General features: G+C 41.0%; 1 protein-coding gene across 3 annotated transcripts in view; it reads left to right on the top strand.

Annotated features, from left to right (window-relative positions):
• The window catches only part of arhgap12b (Rho GTPase activating protein 12b), a 220588-nt gene that overhangs the window by 178583 nt on the left and 17237 nt on the right, over window positions 1-24768 (top strand). For all 3 annotated transcript variants that reach the window (XM_080212046.1, XM_080212037.1, XM_080212026.1), the window contains 4 exons: window positions 10269-10373; window positions 12177-12275; window positions 13471-13573; window positions 23149-23265. In XM_080212046.1, the coding sequence (XP_080068172.1) occupies window positions 10269-10373; window positions 12177-12275; window positions 13471-13573; window positions 23149-23265 (424 nt within the window). The remainder of the gene's footprint in view (window positions 1-10268; window positions 10374-12176; window positions 12276-13470; window positions 13574-23148; window positions 23266-24768) is intronic.

The following is a 24768-nucleotide window of genomic DNA, read 5'->3' as shown; positions in this document are numbered from 1 at the left end:
GAATAATAGAAAATTAAGAGGCAAATGTAAAACGGTCACTATTACTGGAGAAAAACTACTAGGAAAGCTAATGGATTTAAATGCTGACAGTTCCTTGGACCTGATGACCTGCATCCAAGTCTGAAGAGCAGTTGCAGAGGCAGTGGATGCATTAGTTGCAATCTTCCAAAATTCCCTAGATTCTGAAATGGTTCCAGTGGATTGCCAAAATTCAACTGCAATACCCCTTTTCAAGAAAGGGGAGAGATAGCAAGAAAATGTTGCAACCCATTATGAAAAAGTAGTCGCAGGAAAATCATTATACGATGAAACAGAGTCATTGTAGTATTATGAAAGGGAATATTTTAAAAAATCATTCATGGGATGCCGGTGTCATTGACTGGACCAGCATTTGTTGCACATCCCATGAGGGCATTTAAGAATCGACCACGTTGGTATGGATCAGGAGTCACGTGAGCCAGATCGGGTAAGGACAGCAGATTCCCTTCCCAGAAGGACATAGCGCACCAGATTGTTTTTTCCAATAATCGACAGTAGTTTAATGGTCATCTGTAGATTTTTAATTCCAGATTTTTTATTAAATTCAAATATTGCCATTTGCTGTGGTGGGATTTGAACCCAGGTGTCTGGATTAAGAGTCCAACAATTATACCACTATGCCACTATGTCTCCATTGTTTTTGACAAGTTTGGTATAGCTATTTTGAGAATATATCAAGTAGGGTGGATAAAGGGGAACCAGTAGAAATGGTGTATTTGAATTTCAAAAAAGCATTTGATCAGATGCCACTTACAAGGCTGCTACACAAGATAATGTTGGGGGTAATATATGAGGATAGAATTATTACAGCACAGAAGGAGACCATTTGGACCATCCATATCTGTGCTAGTTCTCTGGAGAAGCAATCCCCTGCTTTCTGCCTGTAATGCTGCACGTTTATCCTTTTCAGATTATCTAATTCCCCCTTGCGTCGGTGAAACCTGCCTTCTCAGGCATAGCTTTCTGGATCCTAACTACGTGCTGCGTAAACATGTTTTTCTTCATGTCTCTGGTGTTTTTTTGCTAATTATCTTTAAATCTGTGCCCTCTGATTCTCAATCCTTTCACAAGTGGAAACAATTGCTTGTTATCTACTCTGTCCAGACCCCTGATGCTTTAAAATAAGTCGAGAAACTGTGCACTTTATTAATTGCTTTCTCAACCTGTTCTGCCTCCACCAACCTCACAGGAAGCTTATTCCAGATGTCTATCGTTTTCTTTGGCAAAGACCAATGCAAAGTATTCATTTAATAACTCAGCCATACCCTCTGTCTCCATAGGTAAACTCCCTTCGGTTCTTAATGGGCACAACTCCTCCTTTACCACCTATTTACTAATTGTAGAGATGGAATTTAACCCTGAAAAGTATGAAGTGATACATTTTGAAAGGAGTAATTTGACAAGAAAGTACTTAATGAATGTTAGGACACTAGGAAGTTCTGTGGAACAAAGGGACTTTGGCACGTTTGTCCAAAGATCTCTGAAGGCGGAAGGGCGTATTAGTAAAGTGGTGAAAAAGACCTGTGGGACACTTGCCTTTATCAATCGCGATATAGATTAGAAAAGCAGCAAAGTCACGTTGGAGTTGTATTGAACTTTGGTGAGGCCACAGCTAGAGTACCATGTGCAGTTCTGTTCGCCACATTATCAGAAGGATGCGATTGCATGGCGTGGCAGAGGGGAGGGGGGAGGAGGGTTCTGAGGACGTTCACCAGGATGCTGCCTGGGATGGAATATTTAAATTATAAAGACAGGTTGCGTAAGCTTGGGTTGTTTTCATTGGAGCTGAGAGAACTGATCAAGGTGTACAAGATTGAGAGACGTGAACAGTGGAAAAGGAGTAACTGTTCCCCTTAGTTGAAGAGTCAGTTACAAGGGGACATAGGCTCAAGGTGAGGGACAGAAAGTTTAGGGGAGGATGTGAGGAAAAATGTTTTTACCCAGAAGGTGGTGAGAGGTCTGGGAGGGTGATAAGAGGTGAGTTACCTCACACCCTGTAAAAAGTATCTAGATGAACACTTGCACATCATAACATTCAGTTCTATAGGCCAACTGCTGGCAGATGGGATTAGGTGGGAATTCTGGTGTTTCTTGTGTCGGAATGGATTTGATGGGTTGAAGGGCATCTTCTGCACTGTATGGTTCTATGATTCTATATGCCCCAAACCACACACTATCCTGACTTGGAAATATATCACTATTCCTTCACTATTGCTGGATCAAAACACTAGGACTGCTTCAAACTGAAACAAAAATTCCTGCCATCAAAATGTAAATCTTAAAATTGGTAGCCTAACTTTAAGTGGTTTCAGATCAGGTAATTTGGAAATCTCCCAGTGCTCATTTTGTGGGTGCTTCATGAAAGAAGTAGCTGTGCACACAGAGGAAACTTCTGATTCACATCACCGTTAAGTCTATTCATGCCCTTGTGTCTTGCCTCATCCTGTCTTTACGATATTCTTCGTCCTTTAAACTCCACCCTAATCTATGCCACTATCCCTGTGACTCTGACTCTGGCCTCTTCTGCCCATTACCACACTGTTTACACTATTCCTTCAACTGTTTAAGGTGCACACTCTGGAATTGCCTCCCTAAAGCTCTTGCACTACCTACCTTCCTCTCTCCTAAAACCCACTTCTTGAGCAGCCTTTTGCTAGCCTTCCTAATTGTTTGTGAAGTGCTTTGGGATGTTTTTCTCTAGTGAAGAGATCACATAAATGGAAGTTATTAAGAGGTTTGGATTAGTTCATTCATAATCAAACTAGCCAAGTAGACACCAGTGCCACGCAAGTCTTTCCAGTCACACCAGATTTCATCCAAAACATTCTGAATAACGCTACAGAAAACAAAGCTGTTACAGCAATCAGCTGTAAATTTGTTTAGAACTGTGGAAAATAAGCAGACAGACTTTTGTTTTGAGGGAATTTTGTTTGAGAAAATTTTTAGGTAAGTGCAAAAGATACTATTACTTTACATCAGATGAAATCCATCAATGCTGTAGTACCAACAAATCTAATGGGCCAGAAATTTCCTCATTCTTTACACAACTATCTACGTCAATGTGGCAAACCTAATTGATTGCTCACAAGGAGAAAATGTGTTTATTTTTCTAATGGGAACTGGATACTAATTTTCCTTCCTATTGCGTAATTGAAGTAAGAGCTTCCCCTTGATATGACAATAGTAAGTTTGTTGAGCTTTTTCTTAAAATTGGTTTTGCCAAAGTAACATTGAAGAGGATCTGTTTATACATATGTAGCTGACAGATTGCACAGTTTAAAGATTTGGCATTACTGTACCTATAACAACTAATGTGGGACAAGTCTTGGTTTAGTTATCACCTAAGTGTTTGGAAAATCATTCATTGTTGCAAAAAATTCTCAGTGGATATTTTGGTTGTATATCTGCAAAATATATTGTTGCTACTGTGTTGTGCATTTCATTTGTGATTTCACTTTTCTTCCCTCTTTCCACCAAGTCATTCTACCATTGGAGCTCAGTTCCAGAGCTCCTGCTTTCTCTCCTTGCCACGTGGAAAAGTGCTGTCAAGTGTCGGCCTGCAGTCACCTATGTAAACTGTCCAACTGCCACTGTATGTTCTTTCTGCATGCACTGTGACATTTAAAAGCGCATAACTACATTTCATCAGCATGTCATAGGCTGCAGTAATTTGGGGTGTGCTTAGCTAGAGAATCTCACCTGCTTTGCTTGCTTGCTTGCTTCTGCTATGTTTAAGCCTTTTGTGGTACCAGTCTAAATAACTTTGCTGTACTTTCCAATATTACAATTTCTAGAAAAATGCTTTAATAAATGGGCCTTTTAACATCACTTGCGCATATAGAGTTTACTACAAAGCCTACATCATTACATTACAATGGAATTGAGTTTTTGTCTCCTTCCACAGCAGAAAAACAAATGGTCATGTTACCATCTTTTACGGGGATGCATAATACTTTGTGGCTGCCATTAGTCCTAATCTGTACTCTGTTTTAGGATATAGTTCTGTAGGAGAGATTTGTGTTAATTCTGGTGGTACTACATTCTTCATCAACATCGGATTGGAATTCTGATCAAGATCAAGCCAAAGTTGATCATTAATGGTATTCAGCCACGAGTGATTGCCTTGAAAAATTCTACCTGGTTTTTGCAGTATGACTCGCTTTGGAGTTGCTGTCCATCTATGTTGATTGTAATAACCAACTTTAAAATACATATAACTTCGTTATAAAAATAGTGTAAAAGTAAACAATAGAGTGAATACTGAAGTCTAATTTTGCATAAACAAAGAACAACAGTGTAGGAATGTAGATGCTATATTTTATCTTGTTTATTCTGCTTGGCAATTGTTACTTTGTCATGGAAAGGAAAAAAAAATCACACTTTTTCTATCATTCTGGTCTAAGCCCTTCTCCAGTCTCAAAATCTCTATTGAATGCCGTTGAGCCTTTTCAGTGAGCAACTCATACAACACTTTATGCCATACAGCATTCAGAACAGGGAAATTGGTCCAAATTCAGCACACTGGTTAGACATTACTTTTACCCAAAAGCAAGTCTGATTATCAGATTCCTATCAATGGAAAGTGACCTTGGGAATCATTTTTGAAAAGTGGACTTCAGATTTTGAGTTGAATAAAAAATCTTGAGTAAGGAAATATTCTGTAAGAGCATTTCAGGAAAGATACACCAAACAAGTAAAGTTCAATGCCAGTTTGTAAACTTTGAGAGCTATAAAGAGGGTTCATTTCTAGACTTTAGGTTGGCAGTTGATACATTCCTGCCCAATATCAGATCTTAGAGAGTGCTTAGGGAATTCAGGGCACCAACATTATTTCAAAACCTCATCTTAATATCCCATACCTTCTGAAGCACCAATTCCAGTTCAGGTTAATAGTGATACTTAAGGCCAACAATGAGAAGCAACTCCAAGTGCCTTTAAGAATAAAACGTTCTTGGGTTGGGGCAATGCTGGTAGCCCTTGAGAAGTTGATGTTTTTCAGATGCTGGGGGTAATGTTTGATTGGGATTTTGAGCTAGTGAGATGGAGGAATGGTGACATATAGCTGAGCCAGTTGAAGATAAACTTGGAGATGATTGTGTTTCCATGCATCTGCTGCCCCTAACCTTCTGTGATTCAGCTAATTCTGCCAGATTTGTTCCAATTGTTCCTTCGAGGGCAGTCAATCTCATCTCACTTCTTGAACTTAGATTTTGCATCCATGATCGGACCAAGGGTGTAATGAAGCCTGGAGTAGGGTGGTCTTGTTGGGACACAGTCTGAGATTCTTCCCCCTCCACCCCCCCCCCAGCCATATCCCTTGATCCCTTTAGCCACACGAGCTATTTCTAATTTCTTCTTGAAATCAAACACCAATTTGCAGCAAGTTATTGGTGAGCAAGTAAAATTTGGAAAGACCCTTCTATGACTTTGCTATTTTTAAGAGTGGGCAGTAATTGGGTAGATTGGGTTTGTGTTGCTTTTTATGGACAACATATACATATGCAATTTTCTGCATTGTGGCACAGATGCCAGTGCTGTACCTGTACTAAAAAATGTGGCCAATTCTAGAGTGCAAACCTTCAATGTTATGTGTATGTGCTATAATGTTGTTTACTGTGTTCAGTGTTTCTTCCTGTCATGCAGAATGAATCAAATTGGCTGAAAACCTATTTATGAGGACCTTAGGACACTGAAAAGGACCAGAGCTTCAGCACTCCTGACTGAAGATGGTTGCATATGTATCAGCCTTGTCTTTAGGACTTTGGTGCTGGGTTCCACTGTCATTGATGATGGGAATATTCATGGGTCTTCCTCCTCCCATTAGTTGCTTAATTATCTATCACTATTCATGACTGGATATAGTAGTATTTTTAGGCTTTGAATGAGTTGCTGGTTGTGAGATCACTTAATGTCCACAGCATGTCTCTTTCACTGTTTAGTATGAACACACCTTGTGCTGTAGTTTCATCAGATTGGTTTCTCATATTAAGCAATGCTGGGTGCTGCTTTCATTCTGCAATCCACATTGCACCCAGTGTAGCTCATTGGCTTGGTGGTGATGAGAGGGTGAAGGATATGCTGAGTCATGAGATTACACATTGTGATGGTGTACAGTCTTTTTGCTGCTGGTGTCGGATGGATACCCAGTTCTGGACTATAAAAGGCATTCTTATGGTGTGATGGTCGTGCTGCAGTACACAAAAGCGAGTCTTACTCTCTACAAGGACTGTGCAATCGTCATACCAACAAATGCAGTTGTGCACAGATGAACGTGCGACAGCTATATTGGTAAGGTGTGGTCAAATAGATTAAATTTTCAAACCATTCTCTGGGGTTGCCAATCCTGCAACATAACCACTATGCTACTGTCCATTAAATTTCCCACCTATAATTCACCTGCCAAGGAGAAAACCCTACCTAGGATTTTTCAAAGGGTCCCTTCTATATTATCCTTCTACAAGGGATTATTTCATCCATTTAGCCGGATTTGCCTCATTTGTAACACAAGTTCCAGTGTCATTACTAGTTCTAAAATAATTAGAAGCTCAAGCCATTGTGGCAGAATCTTGTATTAATGAGAGGTGTTTGTAAGCATCTTCAGCCAAAAATGTCAAAAGGATGATCCTCAGATGCAAGTGACAAGTCAGTTTGATTTTACAAAGTGCTGAGTGCATTGGACATGGCCAAAGGCTTCAGGCTTTTACAGCATCCTGTCAATTTGGCTAAATGCCAGATGTAGTTAAGTTTACAATGCAGCTGGCACTCTGACATCTGCCTGATAACTTGAGGTATGTCTTAGCTCCAAAACTTGACAAACTTAACACAGCCAATTTCTGCACATCAGGGAGATGGTGGCCTAGCGGTAATGTAACTGGATAAGTAATACAAAGGCCTTGATTAATACTCCTGGAATATGGGTGAAATACCATCCTAGCAGAATTAATACATTCAATTACTAAAAATCTTGAATTGAAATTTGGGTGGCATAGTAGCACAGTGGTCAACACTGCTGCTTCACAGCTCCAGGGTCCTGGGTTCAATTCCCGGCTTGGGTCGCTGTCTATGTGGAGTTTGCACGCTCTTCCCGTGTCTGCATGGGTTTCCTCCAGGTGCTCTGGTTTCCTCCCACAATCCAAAGATGTGCAGGTTAGGTTGATTGGCCATACTAAGAAATTGCCCCTTAGTGTCCAGGGATGCGTAGGTTAGAGGGATTAGTGGGTAAAGTATGTAGGGATGTGGGGTAGGGCCTGGGTGGGATTGTGTTCGGTGCAGACTCAATGGGCTGAAGGGCCTCTTTGTGCACTGTAGGCTTCTATGATTCTATGAAAGTGAGTCCCAATAATGCTGACCATTAAACCATCACGTATTGTTGCAAAAATTTATCAAATGCACTTGTGTCTTCTAAAGAATCTGGCATTTTTATCTAGCCAAGTCCATATGTAACTCCAAACCCACAGCCATGTGGTTGACTCTTGATTACCCTCTGAAATGGCCTAATAAGTCCCCTAGTTTTACTAAGCAGAAAAGTCAAAAGATTTGCCATGTTTACTGCAGTGACTCAAAAAGGAAGCTCACCGTCACCTTCTCCAGGGCAATTGGGGATGGGCAACACCTTGCCAGCAAGACCGATAACCTATGAAATAAAAAAAATCCTAATATTCAGTGATTCTCCATGATGCTGTTTTTGTTTCACCAGAACCGTTCAGCTCCAAAGCCCATTACAGTCTAGATCCAAACATGGATGTAAGAGTGAGTGCCAGGGAGAGGTGAGAAAGGTTATCCTTACATCATAAAGACAGCATTTGAGTAATTATGGCACCAATGAGACTTAACAAAATTGAGGCTAGTGGCAAACCAATCAGTGGCTTGATTCATAGCTAACATAAACTAGGATAATTTTGAATGTCAGAAGCCAATGATCACAGCCCCAGGACATTATTGTAGGAGTTCCTCAGGGCAGCAGCTTTGACACACGCCATAATTTATCAATGATTCCCTTTGTCATAAAGACAAGAAATAAGCATTTTAGCCAATACTAGTATTTCAACATTTACAAATCTTTGAATAGTAAAGCAACTTATGTCAGCCTGTAGCAGAATCTGGACAACAAATTTCCTGATAAATGATAGGTAATGTTTTTGCCACACAAATGCCAAGCAATAACTCCCAACAAGAAAGCTGTTCCATCACAAAACTTCATTACTGACCACTACACCACAAACATCTTTGGAAGAACGGCTGTCATCAGTCACATCGACACCATGCTAAGGAGCAGGCCAAAGGTTCAATATCCTGAAAGTGAACTCATTTTCTGACCCAACAAACCCTTTACACCATCAATAAGAAGGCACAAACTTGGGTGTGATGTAATACTCACCACTTGTTCAATGGCTGCAGCTATAAAACTCAGCTTGGAGCTGTCTGTTTGTTTAGTGTTTTGAGTACTGGATATCCACCCCCTCCATCACCAATGGCTGCAATATGCATGATTTACAGGAAGCACTTCAGCAACTTACCATGGATACTTCAACAGCAGCTCCTAGTCCACCACCTCCACCCAGTAAAACAAGAACAACAACATTCAGGAAAAAGCAATCACCTAATTCCTCCAAGTCACAAATCAACCTAATATGGACATAGACCACCTTTCTCTCATTGTTGTTGAGTCAAAGTCCTGAGCCAGGTACATGTTAACTTGTATACGATGGTTTCAAAATTTTCCAGATGAAGTTTTGGATTCGCTCATGGATTCTGGCTCTAATGTCATTGTTTGCATATATTGTGACGCTTCGTTTTTTTTCTTCTTATTCAATGATCGCTAGTGCTTTTTCGAGAAGTGAGCATTTATCCAGGGTATAATTTAAAAAATAAACTAGAGTCCCAACCCTATCATTCATATCGGCCACCACTGCCTGCCTTATAGAACATAGAACTCTACAGCACAAACAGGCCCTTCGGCCCACAAGTTGCGCCAATCACATCCATACCTACCAAGCCATAGAACTATCTGTAACTCCCAATCCCATTAAATCCCATATACTCATCCAGAAGTCTTTTAAAAGACCCCAGCGAGTTCGCCTCTACCACCACTGATGGCAGCTGATTCCACTCAGTCACCACCCTCTGAGTGAAAAACTTACCCCTAACATCTCCTCTGTACTTGCTTCCCAGCACCTTAAACCTGTGTCTTCTCGTAGTGACCATTTCAGCCCTGGGAAATAGCCTCTGAGAATCCACCCTATCTATTCCTCTCAACGTTTTATAAACCTCTATCAGGTCGCCTCTCAACTTTCGTCTCTCCAGGGAGAAGAGACCCAGCTCCCTCAACCTATCTTCATAAGGCATGCCTCCCAATCCAGGCAACGTCCTTGTAAATCTCCTGTGCACCCTCTCAATAGCTTCCACATCCTTCTTGCAGTGAGGTGACCAGAACTGCGTACAGTACTCCAAATGGGGTCTGACAAGGGTCTTATAATGACTAGTCATTCCCTAGTGAAATTACATCAGGCCGTATTTATGTATAGAGTTTGAAATTATCTTAAAATATGATCTAAAAATATGTAATTAAACAATCACTTGAGTTGTAGTGAGGAATACATATTTGATAGAATTCAAATCCTGTAGGTCACAGTGGTGCATTTTGAACTATATATTAAATATTCAGTTTTAGTGTAGTTAAAAGTTATATGCAAGTAATTGTTTTATGGAAAATAAGTTTTTAATAGGGCAGATTGATCCTGGAATTCCCAGAATCAATATGGGTGAAAATTATACCATTGCAGCTCCATAAAATTTCTATTATAATGATCATAAACATGATATCGGAAGACGTTGGTGGAACTTTGGAAACAGGTTTAACATTTCATTTCAAACTCATTGATTCATGTTGGTAAGTATTTTCTCATTGTTTTTTGGCAATTCCATGCCCCTAATTGAGCCATTTTGACTGGAGATGATATCACTATCCAGAATGTATTGTTTGAAGTGTACATATTGATGAGGCCTAGTTCAATTATAATGTTGTGCAGAAGTCAGGTTCTAAAGTGTAAGATGGATAGTTTGGAAAATACTTGAGAGACCAACACCTAGAAAATGCTACCTTGTGAAGAGGTCCATGACATCAGAAAGAGAGGAGACAAGATTGATCAAAATATAAACAAATTCATGTTTTAATAGTTATTGGTTATAATTCAAGTGAACGTTTACAATTTCAATTTTTGACATTTTAGAAATTTGGTGGCAACCAATCCAAACCTGAGTTCACTGTGGATCTGAAAGGAGCTGCATTAGAGTGGGCTTCAAAAGACAAATCCAGTAAGAAGAATGTGATTGAGGTAAATCTTTTAGTTTATCAATGCAGTTTGTATGTTCCATGTTCTAAGCACCTAATCAATGCTTTGTTGCATTATTCGTTGCTACTCACTAACTTTTTAGAGTAATGTATTTTATTATATGATAACAATCAAGGGATGTGGTGCAAACCCAGATTAGTTACATTTTCTGCTATTCTTAGGTGTTTTTCAGTACTTCCCTGATTACTTTCCCCAGTGCTCAGTTTTGGTTAGTTTCTAAAGACTTGTCAGACGAGTTACACGGCCCTCAGATGGACGACTCTGGGATCTGAGATTTTAATCCACACCAAATTGGCAAATGAAAGTTTCCTTTCCTTATTGTATGAAATAATTTTGGTGTCAGCCTCAGTGCCCAGTGGATTGAGAGCATGACTTAGAAATTGGCTGTCTCACTCAAACACCACTATATCTAATATACCAAATGAGATGTTGAGTTATAAACCAAGTCAATGTAAGGTGCTCCTTTCTGTCGGGGATAGAATGGTTTAGCTTAATGATTGATGCAACAAACTTCGTATCAATTGCATTGATGTTCGTCATCAAATTTGTAACATGAAACCTAGTCCCTTGTAATGTTCAAAGCAGCTATCATTTCTTGAACTGATAGTTTCCAGAAATGCCCCAGAGGCAGCATCACCTGTTCTGTAAAACTAAATGATGGATATGTTAATTCAACTGCCATTTAACAAGGGCCTTCAGGAAAAAAAGGCAGAAACTTCGAGGTAAACTAGCCGATTGAGAGGAGAACAGCAGAGTATTCCATACTGAGAAATTAACAAAGCTTCAATTTCATTATATACAAACCCAGAATTAATTAATTAATGTGTTTTCTGTTCTGGTTTTCCCAAAGAAAGCACAACATTCAAATGCTGCCTTCAGCCAGAGGCATTTTGATGCATGTATTCCTTTGAATACAAGGAAATGGATTTTGAAACCCTGGATTAGCAGGGGAACAAGATTGAAATCTGGATTTCAAGAAGGGATAACAGTTGGTGATCTCAGTGCGCTGTGTATGGTAGAGAAGCTGACACAAATTTTACAAATTGACTCTAATTTTAAAAACTAATGGATTGTAAGTTTGTTAATTTGCTGTTTGCTTTAAATTGGCTGTAACCTGTTTCAGAAATTAGTTTTGTTGTCTTGATGGTTTCCGCAGTTAGAATTTGACAATGGTGGCAACATTTGTATCTTGAGACTTTATTGGGAATAAAGCTTGCATTTGCACTTGTGATATAAATTGTGGAATATATCAACAGAAGTGCATCCAATTATTCTTTACTGATGGTCACAGATTTTGCTTGTTATACCAACATCCCCAACTAAAATGGCAAGCAACCTACCTCCTCCAGTATTCCATCAGTGATTTTCTTAAAATGAGCCAGATTGACACTTGCCTAAAATTTTGAAACTTTTATGAACTTTAACTTACTAAAAAGATTTCAGAACTCCATAGAAGCTTATCATTGGTCAAAACATAAAATTGAAATGCATAATATATTTATGTAAATTAGGCTTACTGATTTGTTAATGCGAATTCTGGGCCCAGAGAATTGTCGGATATTAATGTTGAAGTAATAATTGGTGACACCAGTGAGAGATGGTGCTCTACTGAAATGTAATGTAATTGACCAGAATTCAAACAGTCGTTAGAGTTACATATGTTAGGCTTAAATTGTAGAGCACAAGACAGTCTAAGCTGTACACAGAATTAGTATTGCAAGTGATAGGATGGTTATGAATAAATGTGATCCTACGTTTATTTTTCAAAATCTTGCTGTTTTCCAGCTCAAAACACGTCAAGGAACAGAATTACTAATTCAGCTGGACAATGACAATCTCATCAATGAATGGTATAAAGCTCTTGAGGAGACTATTGGCAATCAGGTGTGTATTCAGTTTGAACATTTTGATTTCCACCTCTTCGTTTTTGACACACTAATTTCTCTTGCTTTTACTGATTCACTGATAAATGCTTCACAACATACACGGGATGCAATACACCTAACACAAAGGAAGATGGTTCGGGTTGTTGGAGGTCAATCTCCTCAGTCCCACAACATCATTGCAGGAGTTCCTCAGGGCAGTGTCCTAGGCCCAACCAACTTCAGCTGCTTCATCGGTGACCTTCCCTCCATCAAAAGTGGGGATGTTCGCTGATAGTTCACAATTTGCAACTCCTCAGATACTGAAGCATTCCTTGCCTCTGCAGCAAGATCTAGAGAACATTCAGGCTTGGGCTGATAAGTGGCAAGTTATGTTCATGCCTCGCAAATAATAGACAATTTCCAACAAGAGAGAATCCAACGATTTCCTCTTGTCATGCAATAGCAATATCATCACTGAATCCTCCTCTCTATCAGTCTCCTGGGAGGATTACCATTGACCAGAAACTCAACTGAACTAGACATACAATATTGTGGATAAAGGAACAGGCCAGAAGCTGGGAATACTGCAGAGAGTAATTCTTTCCCTGACTCCCCAAAACCTATCCATCATCCACAAGACACAAGTCAGGAGTGCAATGGTATGGTGTGCTCTCCACTCGTGTATATATGAGTGCGGCATCCAACAATACTCGAGAAGCTCAACACCATCCAGAAGAAAGTAGCCTTCTTGATTGGCACCCCATCTATCACCTTCAACATATACACACTCCACCAACACACAGTGGCATTTGTGTGTACCATCTACAAAGATACACTGCTGAAACTTTAAGACTCCTTCAGCAGCACCTCCCAAACCCGTGACCACTTCCAACTAGAATGACAAGGGTAGCAGATTCATGGGAACACCTCCTGCAAATTCCCTTCAAGTTGCACGGCATTCTGACTTGGAACTGTAATGCCATTCCTTCACTGTTATTGAGTTAAAATCCTGGAGCTCCCTCTGTAACTGCACAGTGGGTATGCCAAATCTGAATGGGCCGCAGCGGTTCAAGAAAATGGCTCAGCACCACCACCTCAAGGACACATAGGGATGAGCAAAAAAAACTGGGCCAGCCAACAGCACCCCTCCCCGTGAAAGATGAAAACAAATTGTATGAAAACGGATTTTGATACTGCAACTAATTTCATTACAGACAGTGGAGTCTGATGAAGCTGCTGAAGATGATACTCCAGAGTCCCCTGGAATTGAAAAACATGATAAGGATAAAACTAATAAAGACTTAAAGAAATCACGCCGTAAGTCATAAAAACAGAATAATTTCACAAAGTTAGACTAAATGTATGTGTTTTATAGTTTTGGTCTACAAGAAAAAGTTGTGATTAATTCTCATTTAACTTTCTCCCCACAAGCACAACTTTTGCAACAGTTTAAAAAAGAGAGTTGAGTTTGAAATTGCCATTTTGGACTTGCTCCTTATAGTTTTAATAAGACTGGTGAATAGTTTCATTGGTATAGCCAATAAAGGTATTTTATATGCAAGCGTAAACAGCTTAATACCAAACATCACTGCTCTATTTAAGCTGAATTATTCCTTTGGGAATGATACTGATTTATTATTGTTACATGTATTAGTATACAGTGAAAAGGATTGTTTCTTGCATGCTATACAGACAAAGCATACCATACATAGAGAAGGAAGGGAGAGGGTGTGAAATGTAGTGTTATGGTCATAGCTAGGGTGTAGAAAAAGATCAACTTAATGCAAGGTAGGTCCACTCAAAAGTCTGATGATAGCAAGAAATAAGATGTTCTTGAGTCGATTGATACGTGATCTCAGACTTTTGCATCTTTTTTCCCGATGGAAGAAGGTGGAGAGAGAATGTCCTGGCTGCTTTTCTGAGGCAGCGGGAAGTGTAGACAGTGTCAGTGGGTGGGATGCTGGCTTGAGTGATGGACTGGGCTTTGTTCATGACGCTTTGTAGTTTTTTTTGTGGTCTTGGACAGAGCAGGAATTCTAATACAACCAGAAAGAGTAAGTTTTGTAGGTTAGTGCTCAGCATGTCCTGTATGTAAAACACATTTATTTGAGGTAAGAGAACTTGCCGGTTTTCTGTTGGTAAAAATGCAATGGCCTGCTGTAATATAGGGGTGATTCTCCCAGAAGTGCTGAATTGGCGAGAAAACTGGTCTAGATCACACCATTTTCTTTCAGTGCAACTTCAGACCCGAATCTCTCCACGCTCTGCAATGCAGAGGTCGCAATTGTGAATATCATTAAAAACCCAGGGGGCAGGGCCTATTCACGCCAGAATCTGACAGTCCTGGAACTCTACGCATGCGCAGTGGCTCTGATCTGTCAGTCTCCCCGTTTGCTGGCCAGCCCAGGACCACTGCAGTGCTACCCCTCCAGCTCCCTCCCTACTCCCCCATTCCGCTCTCCGTCCTGGAGCACCCCATCCCACACTCCATGTTCAGCCCACGCCTCACCAGCGCTGGCAATAACCCCACCACCACAGCTGACCTCTCCCTAGCAGACCAATCCACTTCCCCATCCCCCACTCCCACCGGAGGCAGCCCAGACCAATCCCCATGCAGAGTGGGAGCAGGACCACCCATTCCCACTAATCTCCTCCTAGGTCCCACCCACAATAGTCCCACCTGCCTTGACACTGTCCCATGCCCCCAGCGGGGGGTGATGCCCCTTCATCATGGACATTTTGCCCCTTGAGCAGTGGTGGGAGCACAGGCTGGCACTGCCAGGTTGCCCATACCCAGAGAGCATCACCCTCCCTGCTGCCTGAACTCTTGGGGGGGCATAAATTGCCCCCATGTCACTCCGGGATCTCCTGCTGGTTCCCTGCGAGTGGGGAGCTACTCTAAACCCTGTCAGAGTGACAGAAGATGCTATCGGGCCCAGCAAGTTCCATGCTGAGTCTGATAATGACATTTAACTACATTTAAAATATATTTAAAATAAATTAAAATTACTTGCCTCTCTTCCCACCAGTTTCCAGCGCGGTCCTGACTGCACGTGCCCCCTGGCTCTGGGAGATGCGCATGCATCAGGAATTTATGTGCAAATCCCACCAAATGGCCAATATTCGATTCTCCCGTTTGGATCCGCCAGAAAATTTGCAGGTTGCAATGTGAGAATCACCCCCATAAATTGAATGATGACTGATCAAAGAAAGTTTTATTAAGGGTCAACATTTGCTAACTTTTTTCCTTCTTGACTATACCATGGTGATTTCACTTGCAGTTGTTTTTAGGTGCACTGTTGTATCTAAAACTCAATCAATTTCTATTTTCTATGTTTCTGTGAACAGAAGATGGATGTACGGTACACTCGGCTGATATTTTCCCCACTCCATCAATTAGGGTATTTGCCGTTAGAGCAGTGTTTTATAATCGTAGGGAAATAATAAAACACCTACCAATGTGTAAAAATGCATTGTTCTTCTGAGCATAATAGCAAATGTCTCACGATGTATTGATGGCACCAATCCAATATTAAAATGGATGCAATTACTATCTTAGGCCAACTTGTATGTTACTAATTATCAAACTTCCAGCAATATAGATGAAAGGAAATTAAAAACATTTTCCGGTACATAATTGAAACCTTATATTTTCCTTCTCCTCCAGTAACATTAAATCCACAGTTACTTTAGCATAACAGAATAAGTTTAGTCTGACATTGGTGACACCAGAGCAGAAGATTTTTTGTTTCACCAAGGAGGTTGTCAGCCACAAATCCACCCTTAAAAACTGTGGCTTTAAAGGTTACAGGAAGCGTAAAGTTCATGCTGTGGACTCTTAGGCTGCAACAGGCAATATCAATAACATCTGACAGTTCAAAGCATGTCAGTATATCAGGGAGGTCACGTTATAACAATCTCTGTACTTCAAAAGTATTTAGTTTGGCTGTAGAGTGCTGAGGGATGCAGTTTTTCATTCTCTATTGACAGAAAAGCAGGATGAGAAAGCATTAGGTTTCCCAGTCTCATGGCAGGAATTCCTGTGGTGCATGGTACCATTGATTCACAGTGGCTAGTGATCCCTGTCAGCATCCTGATGTCTTCACCAATGAAAAGTGAATCATCAGTGTGCAGTTAATGCATCGTGCAGCCTGTAAACACTAACTCATCAGTGGTTATGACTCATTCAATCAATGATAGTTCTCTGTGCTACAACCAGGCTGCTGAGATACAGAATAGGTATTGGTCATCACAAGAACATAAGATGGGTATAGAGTTTGCAGTGCACCGACACTTGATACCATGCATTCTGTACGTGCGTGCACTTTGGTGCCAAATTTCTTCCCCTTTCTAGTAAGCCGGTTGTAGACATGGTTGTTTTGTTATATGAAAGATGGCCAGAGACACCAGCCGACGATAAACCTACTGGCCAGGATCTCGTATCTGTATCTGGCAGAGAGAGCATTAATTACTCTGTCTAGTCCATACAGGACAGAGCAGGACTAACATCAGCTATGAGCAGAGTAGCAGGGCTTCCAATGTCCAACTGGAAAGAAAGAACTAAAATCAGGAACAAAGGAGTATAAAAACGAATTTTTTGAGGTAGTAAGAAGTCTCACAATACCAGGTCAAAGGTTTATTTGAAATCATGAACTTTCAGAGTACTGCTCCTTCCTCAGGTAAGTGGAAAGTTAGGTTCATAAACAGAACATGTATAGACAGGCTGGGCTCAACCAGGATCTTGGGTTCATGTCACACTTCATGTAACCGCCACCATTTTACCTGGGCTTGCAAAATCCCACTAACTGTCCTGGCTTGTGACAATTGATACCTCTTTAATTTGTGATTATCCTTCTGACCACTCGCATTGTCTGTACCTGTAAAGACTTGAATTCCAACCATTATCTTGCAATTGCATCTCTGCCTATGTATGTTGTGTTTGTGAACCCAACTTTCTGCTCACCTAAGGAAGGATCAGTGCTCCAAAAGCTCGTGATTCCAAATAAACCTGTTGGACTTTAACCTGGTATTATGAGACTTCTTGCTGTGCCCACACAGTCCAATGCTGGCATTTCCACGTCTTTGAGGTATGATTTTGTTAATTGTGTCGGTGCAAATCAGGGTGCAAAGTCCATGTGTGTTAAAATGTGGGAAAATACTGGCAAATGAGAGTATAAAATCGTCAAAACAGCAAAGACATTTGAAGACTAATCATGGCAATGTGGGGAACAAATCTTTGGATTAGTATCTACCGGAAGTATCCAGTGCTGAATAAAACAAGCATTTTATTGCTGTTGCCCTTCACAACAACCTACACGTGCGAGGTGGGATTTTCTGTTCTCACTAAGGTGACAGCACAAAGGAACTGGCTGAATTCCGCACCTGATATGCCTATTATCATCACATCCTGTGAACCTGATTGGAGTGAGATCATGAGAACCAAGCAGGCTCACCTGACACATTAGTAAGTGAATGTGACATGGGTTGCCAGAGATAGCCATTTGCAAAACTGGGTCACTGGGGTAAAAAATTGTAGACCATACAGCCTGTTGAGAGTACTCTGTCATTCAGTGGGATCAGGGCTGTTCTTGGGCTTCTACTCTACTTGCCTGCCTGCTCGCCATATCCATTGATTCTTCCTCAAAGAAAAAAGAGGTTTTTTTTGTTAGAGCTTTTTGTCTTACACTCATCAGGATAATTTTCAAGAATACCAATGCAAGGGAAACAACAAGTTTATACTGTTATGAAAAGAGAATGCTGATTTGGTTGGCATGTAGACTCAGATTGGTAGATGCTTTGCTATGAGAATGCCCCCCAGTTCATGGTGACTGACAGTTAAAGCAGGCAGCTTAACTCGGATTAGTCAGGACATTTCCCTGAGGAATCAACCAGCAAATAGCTGTCAGTTATTTTTTTTTCTAGCCGAAACTGGCACACGGTGTTTATATATCCCATCTGCCGGCAAGGAACAGGGCCCTGTTGTGTATGTAGCTTCTAGTGCATTGTAAATATGCCACAGTACGAGCCCAGCTAACGATCTTAAATTGGTTGCCAGCATACAATCTTAGCCCATGGAGGATTAGTTAGCAAATATTGTCCAATCACAGTATGACATCTAATTTTGGACACTGTTTTGAGTTTTGTAAATACAGTCTGGTTGGGTATAGTACCTTGCCCATTGCAAAGAATGGAAGGGACATGTGTTTGATATGATTTGCCACACTTTGGGATGTACAGCCTATATGCCTAGCATCACACTGGGACTTAAATTGTGTGATGGGCAGAATGCCTTTTTGGTTTGATGGCAGTGTCCTGTTAGTGGCAGATAGCACATGTGTTGCTACAGCATAATAGCAGCATGAAACAGCTCGCTTCGCCTGTTATTCAAATTTGAGATGCCTTTCCCTTCCACGATTAGCTGAGGTAGACTGGGCATTTTTTGGACCTGAAAGCGAAGCCTTAAGCCTATTCATGAGTTTGCATGATGTACAGCGCAAAATAAGCTGAGCAAGGTAGCCGTTATCCAAGTCCTTTGATACATCCTATTTCAGCATCCAAGCTTGCATTGTGAGAAAATGGCTCAGGCACCCTTTACAAGATTTTTGATTAGGCCAATTTTGTAGTAGGTACATTGGCCATGCTAAATTCTCCCTCTGCCTACTTGAACATGCACCAGTGTGTGGCGTCTAGGGGATGTTCATAGTAAGTTCATTGCAGTGTTAATGTAAGCTACCTGTGACACTAATGAATAAATTTTTTAAAAGCTGATCATTGAAGGTAAGCTTACGGACTGTGATAACAAACATCTTGGAAAGATTTCTCAACTAGTACGTCATGGAAAGAGAACGCGTTTGACTGCTCCATTTCAACTCTGTCAATCCCAGTCTTAAATGAAAGTTGTGAAAATCTCAGAGGACCAGAGGCTGCTTTCTCCTTTTGAGAGAGAGAGCTGACTGGTGGTGATTAAACCTGTGGGTCACCACAACTCAAGATGGAGCCTTCCTGGAGACCCTCAACTGGTATGGGAATTAAACCTGTGCTGTTGCGTCACTTGGCATTGTCATCCAGCCAACCAAGCTACACATCCCTCTCTTCCCCCGTTAAATATAGTCAGTGATGGAACACCCATAACCCCTGCTGGGGCAGAAAACCCAAAGATTCACAACCCTTTGAGTGAAGATGTTGCTTGTACTTGTATGCCAAATTAGTTCTGTATACCCAAGTCTTTCTGAACATCAGCGTCCAAGTTGTGGGCCTTAAGAAAATGTTCTATTTTTCTATTCTTAGGGTTAAAATGAATAACCTCACACGCCTAGATGATACTCCAGCTGCCACCTTGCCCATTTGCTTACCTATCTACATCTCTTTGCAACTCGTTGGTGTCCTTCTCCCGACTTTCCCACTAACTATACTAAGCGCATAATATTGCCATATTCCCTTTTGCTCCTGCCGACTTGAATGGCATTCTTTACCATGGTGCCATGGTCAGTTTGCTCATCAAGGTCAAGGCTGAGGCTCCTCCATCACTATCTTCTGTATCCCCATACCTCCCTGGCTGGCAGTCACACTTCCCTGTTCCTGACCTGACCTAAGGGTTGCGACGACTCCTAAAACAGTGTCCAGGTAACCGTCCCTATCTTTAATGCTCCAACATGTATGCAGCTCAGACTCCAATTCTTGTCCAAGTTGCTCACACTATAAACCTTTTCCACCATATGATTATCTAAGGTTGTAGTACGTTCCACAGATTCTCACATTGCATTCACAACGCAATACCATTCCTGCCATGCTTGACTAACCTTATTTTTTTTAGTAGTCAGTTAATTATTAACTTGTACAGCTAAAGTAATAGCAAGTCTATTTGTTTGGAGACAGAAGAATAGTCACCAGAGTATAGAAAGTAGCACCTCTTTCCCCTTTTGCACTAAATTTTTGATTTGATTTATTATTGTCACATGTATTAACGTATAGTGAAAAGTATTGTTTATTGTACACTATACAGACAAAACATCTCATTCATAGAGAAGGAAATGAGAGAGTGCAGAATGTAGTGATACAGACTTAGCCAGGGTGTGGAGAAAGGTCAATTTAATGCAAAGTAAGTTCATTCAAAAGTCTGACAGCAGCAGAGAAGAAGCTGTTCTTGAGTCGGTTGGTACATGACCTCAGACTTTTGTATCTTTTTCCCACAGGAAGGAGCTGGAAGAGAGAATGTCTGGGGTGTGTGAGGTCCTTAATTTTGCTGAGGCAGCAGGAAGTGTAGACAGAGTCAATGGATGGGAAGCTGGTTTGTGTGATGGATTGGGCTACATTCACAACCTTTTGTAGTTCCATGCGGTCTTGGGCAGAACATGAGCCATACCAAGCTGTGATGCAACTAAAAAGAATGCTTTCTATGGTGCATCTATAAAAGTTGGTGAGAGTTGTAGCTGACATGCCAAATTTCCTTAGTCTTTTGAGAAAGTAGAGCTGTTAATGGGCTTTCTTCTAACTATCATGTCGGCATGGGGGGGACCAGGATAGATTGGTGATCTGGACACTGAAAAACTTGAAGCCCTCGACCTTTTCTACTTCGTCCCATTGATGTAGACAAGGGCATGTTCTTCTTTATCATCGACTTCAGGAAGCATAATCTCCTTCATTTTGCTGACATTGAGGGAGAGATTTTTGCTGCCGCATCAGTTCACCAGATTCTCTATCTCATTCCTGTACTCTGTCTCGATGTTTGAGATCCAACCTACTACAGTGGTGTTGTCAGCAAACTTGAAAATCGAATTGGAGGGAATTTGGCCGCACAGTTATAGGTGTATAAGGAGTATGGTAGGGGGCTGAGAACACGGTCTTGTGGGGCACCAGTGTTGAGGACTGATTGCGGTCTGTGCGTTTGGAAGCTCAGGATCCAGTCGCAGAGGGAGGTGCCGAGACCCAGGAGATGCGTTTTATGAGAATAATAATGTTGACGGCTGAGCTGTAGTCAATATATAGGAGTCTGACATAGGTGTCCTTGTTATCTAGGTGTTCCAGGGTTGAGAGCATGGCCAGGGAAATGGCGTCTGCTATGGACCTGTTGCAGCGGTAGGCAAACTGTAGTGGATCCAGGTAGTCCAGGAGACTGGAATTAATTCGTGCCATGATTAACCTATCGAAGCACTTCAAAATAATGAATGTTAGAGCCACCAGTCATTCTACACCCGTTTTTGAGCAAGAGGTCACAACCAGTACCAAATTCCCTAAGTTAGCACTCATTCCCCAGCGCACTCAGCCTCGTCATCTCACTCCGTGCTGTTGCAAAACTTGTCTGTGTTTATAGTGAGTTGATGACTGTCACCCAGGTTGCAGCTGTGAAGTCGACTTCCAGCCTAATCAGGCAACCACTTTCACTGATTGGCGGAAAACGGCCATTACTAGGCAATTTCTGTTAAACTGGATATCTTGACTAGCTTTCAGTTTTAAAGTTTGAAATTAGAGTCTGACTATTTATGTAAATTATAGTTTTAGAGAAACTTACCAGAGATATGCCACCTGTACCAAATTCCTGACTCAGCATAATTTGTGCCACACAAGTGCCAAAAAATGACCATCTCTGACGACGAATTTAATCATTTCCTGTTGACAATCAATGGGGTTATCAGCAATGAGACTCCACTCCAGAAACTCAAATGGACTGGTCATATAAATACTGTGGCTACAGAGACTATGAATCCTGAGGGAAGTAACTCACTTCCTGTCTCCCCAAACCAAACCTGTCCGCCATCTAAAAGGCACAAGTCAGGAGAGTGGTGGAAGACTCTCCACTTCTCTGGATGAGTGCAGGTTCAACAACACTTGAGAAGCCCAATACCATTTAGGACAAAGCCCACTTGATTGCTACCCCTTCGACAACATTTGCTCCCTGCACCTCTGAACAGTAGCAGCAGTCTGCGCCATCTACAAGTTGCACTACAGGAACTCACCAAAGCTCCATAGGCAGCATCTTCCAAATTCTCAACCTCTGCCATCTAGAAGCACGAGCAGCAAATACCTGGAAACACAGCCACCGGGAAGAACCCTTCTAAGCCACTCACCATCCTGACTTGAAACATATTGTAGTTCCTTCACTGTTGCTGGATCAAAATGCTGGAACTCCCTCCTTAACAGTACTGTGGGCCTGCCTACAACTCCAGGACTGCAGTAGTTCAAGAAGGCAACTCACCACCACCTGAAGGCAACTGGGGATGGCAGGCAATAAATGCTGGCCTAGACAGTGATGTCCACATCAAATGAACGAATTTTTAATTCAGCTACTTTTTAAAAATGCTATGGCTTGTTGGCTATTCGTGCCAATGGAATTAGAAGCACTGGGGAAATCGATTACATTATTGCCCTCTGTGTTAAAGACATTAACATACTATACCAGTAATAAAAATAAAGAATTGCATTTCTGTGTCACTTTTCATGATGTTGGGACATTCCAAGCACTTTACAGCTAATAGTGTCAGAAACACAGCAACCAATTTATGCACAGAAAAATCCCACAAACAGCAGTAGAACAATGACCAAAGAATTTAGCTGATTAAGCCAACTCTCTTCTTGGGAATAATTCCGTGGAATCTTTTATATCCACTAAGAGAACAGGCAGACGCTCAACTTCAGTGCTCATTTGATAGCATTTCCACAGTACTATATTGCTGAGTCAGTCTAGACTTTTGTGCTCGTCTGGAGTGGGACTTGAACCCACAACCCTCTGATTTAGACGTGAGAATATTACTAACTGAGCCATGACTGACAACCAGTCATCTTATTTTTTCTTAATGATAGAATCTTGCTCACTCATTTCTTAATGGGATTTAATCATATTGTAGTTTTAATTACTTCATAACTTAATCATTTTTATTTGTTCCCATTTATTATAGCAATAAAATCTAGTAGCATAGATACTGCAGATCAAAAGAAGACAAAAACAAAATTGAAGAAGTTCTTGACCCGAAGACCAACACTGCAAGCAGTTCGAGACAAAGGCTATATAAAAGGTAAGAAATACTATGTACCATAGCTTTCTTCAAGGCAAAGTGGCAGTACAATGAATTTTTGAGTATGAGTGAAAGAAGTCCAGTTATTTTTATTGCAAGCATTTCAGGGATAAATGTATTTCAATTTTGCTTAAACATTTTAGATTTTTATTGTTGTTTCTACTGAGTACGTGTAAGTAATCTGTTCCTTCCCTTCTCTCAAAGTTCTCACTGGGTCATATCCTTTTACATCTAAGCAGACATTAGCTCTTTTCACAGATCTCTGGCAAAGTTGCTATTTAACACACCGCAAGGAAGTGTATGTTTCCCTACAATTCTCTTCCTCCGACCCCCTATGTAAGAGCAAGGGAATTCAGCAGAGTGAACAGAATAACTCATATCCTTCCTGTCAGTGGCATTGTGGTTTCCTACCAAACTCTAAATATGTTAAAATGTCAGACTTTTAAAACACTGATTTTTTTTTTAAGTCTACATAAATTCATAATTGGAAGCTAAGAAAATGCTTTATTTTATTCAGTTGTAGTATTACTTCCCCTCAAAAGTGCAGGTTGTGTAATATGTTTAATGTAATATGTTTAAGTTTAGAAGAATGAGGGGAGATCTCATTGAGACGTATAAGATGATGAATGGGATGGATAGGATAGAGGTGGAGAGACTCTTCCCGCTCAAAAAAGACAGTAGGACTAGGGGGCACAGCCTCAAGATAAAGGGGAGGCGGTTTAGAACAGAGTTGAGGAGGAACTTCTTCACTCAAAGGGTGGTGAATCTCTGGAATTCTCTGCCCGCTGAAGTGGTGGAGGCTGCCTCGCTAAATATTTTTAAGAAGCGGGTTGATGGGTTTTTGATAAGAGAGGGGATTAAGGGTTATGGGGAGAGGGCGGGAAAGTGGAACTGAGCCACAACAGATCAGCCATGATCTTATTGAATGGCGGGGCAGGCTCGAAGGGCTAGATGGCCTACTCCTGCTCCTATTTCTTATGTTCTTATGTTCTTATGTCATTCTATTAAACACAGTACTGCGGGTAAACCTGAGCATTGGATTGTAGAACAGAATGGTTACAGCACAGAAGGAAGTCAATTGGCCCGTTGTTTGTGCCATCTCTGTAAGAGCAACTCACCTAATGCCAATCAGCCATCCTTTCCCTGTAACACCGCATATTTCATTTTTTGTTTTAGATAATGATCACATTCCCTTCTGAATGTCTTATTGAACTGCCTCCACCACAGTAACCAACTGTGCATTCCAAATCCTAACCACTCATTGTATGAAAACGGCTTTACTCATTTGTCTGTACTTTTTTGTCAATTACCTAAATCTGCGACCTCTGGTTTTGATCTGACTGATTCCAGCAGTCAGAGTAGTTTCTCCCTTTCTCCTCTGATCAGAGCCCTCGTGATTTTGAATTAAATCTCCTCTCAACCTTTTATTCTCCAAGGAGAATGGTCCAAGCTTCACTAATCTAGCGACATAACTGAAGTTGCTCATCCTGAAGCCATAATCAT

Source organism: Carcharhinus amblyrhynchos, chromosome 2 (assembly GCF_965287045.1).
Source record: "Carcharhinus amblyrhynchos chromosome 2, sCarAmb.v2.hapA, whole genome shotgun sequence".
In the NCBI taxonomy this organism is placed as follows: domain Eukaryota; kingdom Metazoa; phylum Chordata; class Chondrichthyes; order Carcharhiniformes; family Carcharhinidae; genus Carcharhinus; species Carcharhinus amblyrhynchos.
This window is presented reverse-complemented; position numbering and strand designations above follow the sequence as displayed.